At 37.7% G+C, this 2,658-nt stretch overlaps 1 protein-coding gene and 1 pseudogene across 1 annotated transcript; one reads left to right on the forward strand and one right to left on the reverse strand.

The window, feature by feature from the left end:
* The window catches only part of LOC110425977 (LEAF RUST 10 DISEASE-RESISTANCE LOCUS RECEPTOR-LIKE PROTEIN KINASE-like 2.5), an 8,113-nt pseudogene that overhangs the window by 2,508 nt on the left and 2,947 nt on the right, over positions 1-2,658 (forward strand).
* Positions 7-2,652, reverse strand: LOC110425974 (LEAF RUST 10 DISEASE-RESISTANCE LOCUS RECEPTOR-LIKE PROTEIN KINASE-like 2.1). Its single transcript, XM_021441064.1, has one exon. It carries the CDS (start codon positions 1,187-1,189, stop codon positions 365-367), a length of 825 nt encoding a protein of 274 aa, XP_021296739.1. The 5' UTR covers positions 1,190-2,652; the 3' UTR covers positions 7-364.

Consider the following 2,658-nt stretch of genomic DNA (forward strand, 5'->3'; position numbering starts at 1 on the left):
AAATGGAATTCAAATCTGAATTGGTATTAAATTTGGGGGAAATCAACCGGTCAAAATAGTGGGAATTATATTTTTTTTTTGGGATAATAGTAATGGTGAGGCTGAGAGTTAATGAACTTATAAAGAGCATAGGGAGGAGTAGGAGTATAAACTCAAGCTGGCAAAGGCTAATTTGCTGCAAATGCTATGAACATTGAACAGCGGAACGAGCAAAACCAAGAGGGTTAAGATACGTTTGTTTCTGAACTGGACAAAATTAAGCCACAGATGCAGAGGCATATTAAGACTTAATGAAAATTTCTCTCTGAAGTCTCTCAACTGAACACCCCGGAAAGGGTTATCTCAAGAGTCAAGATACTGTTCACTACCAGAAAGTTCTGCAAAAAGCTGACAAGAATATCAGAGGACGGGCTAACGTACCTTGTGTTGGTGAACATGTGGTTTCGCTCAGGTGATCACGGCAGAAGCAAACGAAACTATTTGTAGTCTGATTATACCCGCAAACCCCATCAGACTCTCTGCAATTTCTGCATTGATCATCTTTTACGTTCCATTGCAATTCAAAACCTCCCTTTAAAGCATCGTTCACAGTTAATGGGTTCACCTCTAGATTCTGAGCAGCTGTTTCATAAATTGGAACTATGACACTGCCATGGCATACCTCCGGGCGAGGATCGACCAGAACACTCCGAGTGGCGTATGACACGTCCATAGTGGCACCATTTATGGTACAATTTGTTAGAAAAATAAACACCGAAGTTGAGGGTAAGAAGCAACCATAGAATAGGGTCAGGTTCCTAAGGCCTGGGCCATAATCGAAGTAATTGAAGTTGATGGTGGTGTTTATTAGTTCCCTGGGACAATAACCATCCCAGAAATCCTCCCTAGCAACCTTAAGAATCTGCTGCTCAGGGTTTACATCAAAAATTCGCAACGTGTTTTGACTCATCGTGATCTTTCCTACACCATCTTCGCACTTCAGCTCGAACCCTGGTTGGCCACAGTAACTTGCACGGTTCATTCCCCAGAAAGGGTAACCGATATTTGCTATGCTTCCACATCTTATCATTGTCGAGCAGTTTGAGTACCGTGGATCATCGACGCACAAAGTAGTTGGAACTCTAATCAAGGCAAAAAGCAAGAAGAAGGGGGCCACAAGGGAAGATATTGGAAAAGAATTTGGATCCATTTTGTTGAAGTTGCAGGATGTAGGGTAGAATAAGTTTATGAAGGATGTTCAAACAGAATTAGATAACAGAGAGGAAATTGTGAGGAATGAGTTCCATTTCTTGTCTCTCATTGATAAGGCTTTTATTCAAGTGTCCAATAAGGGACGTTCTAAAATTCATGACGGAGAAAATTTTCTGGAATCTCTATTGGTCAACGTTGAAATTATTTATTCAAGCGTGAAATGCGTATAATACATTTCTAATCTTGAAATCTACAGAAAATTGCATCAGGTGCCTAGAATTCTAGCTTGTCTCTGTTAGCATATTGGAAAATTGGCTCTAGATCGAGTGTTGCCAAATTGTATTGATACATCTTTAGGAAAGAAGACAAACTTCATTAAGAAAATTAGAAGGAAGTAAATACTTTCTTATGAGTACGCAATAGGGACAACCGAAAATCTTACCAAAATGTATAAAGACTTTGCTTATATGTAGGATTGACCTCATATTTAATAGAGTATGAAATGAAGATCAGACCAATGAAATGGAACTTGACTTCTATATCACCGTATACGCACACCTACCCCTATCACAAGGATTCTGCTGATCACAGGCATTAGAGATTGACTGCAGCAGTTTCCAGAATTTCTTGTTCAACCTATGAATTTTTTATGACTACTATTTTTGTAAGAGATGGAAAGAAAGTATATTATAAAACATGAATATTTCATCTGTGTTCGGATTATGCTAAAGCTGCCTAATGATGGAAAGAGGGGAGGGGGACAGTTATTCAAGGAACAAGATCTCTATGAACCTATTAATCTTGATTCTAAATTATAGATAGCTGCCAATCAGGAAAAAGAAAGTCTCCTTGACTATTAGTATCATAAAACAAAAGAAAATTAATGGCTTTCGTAGGTACTTCATTTGGATTATCCTAAAACTGCTCATTTGTGCAAGTTAAGACTTCATCTCCAGGCAAAATCCCTCTGTTTAAAAGAGGACTTTTCGGAAATGATATATTGCAAAGAGGAAGACAGAATGACAGCAACTTTAACTATTTGGGTTGCGTTATGATTTTAAACTTGAGAGCTTACCATGGACAGAATGAATCAATTTGGACCTTCAGCTGGACAAATGTTGATGATCTTAATTTTTAATTGAGGTTGGAGGATTCAAACCTTGCTCTCTAGGTAGGAGGATCATGCATCAAGCAATAAGCCAAATGCTTATGTGCTTGATGATCTTAATTTTAAATGTTGATCAATACTGCTAATATAGTTTAATAATTACTGCATATCAGGCTTTGAATTTATTAAGATGAATAACTGTAGTTTTTTATTTCTAAATGATGTCATTTAATTTAAACGAAAAGCTAAATCTTCTGTTTGTAAAGAAATATTCTGAGGCCCCAGTCCTGCAAACCAAACAAAGCACCCTTGTTTTAGGGTGTAAGTTAGCCTCTCTCCCCGAAACTAGAAAATTATTC

The sequence above is a fragment of the Theobroma umbraticum genome, unplaced genomic scaffold (assembly GCF_002168275.2).
Source record: "Theobroma umbraticum cultivar Fairchild unplaced genomic scaffold, ASM216827v3 scaffold_12.1, whole genome shotgun sequence".
Classification (NCBI taxonomy): domain Eukaryota; kingdom Viridiplantae; phylum Streptophyta; class Magnoliopsida; order Malvales; family Malvaceae; genus Theobroma; species Theobroma umbraticum.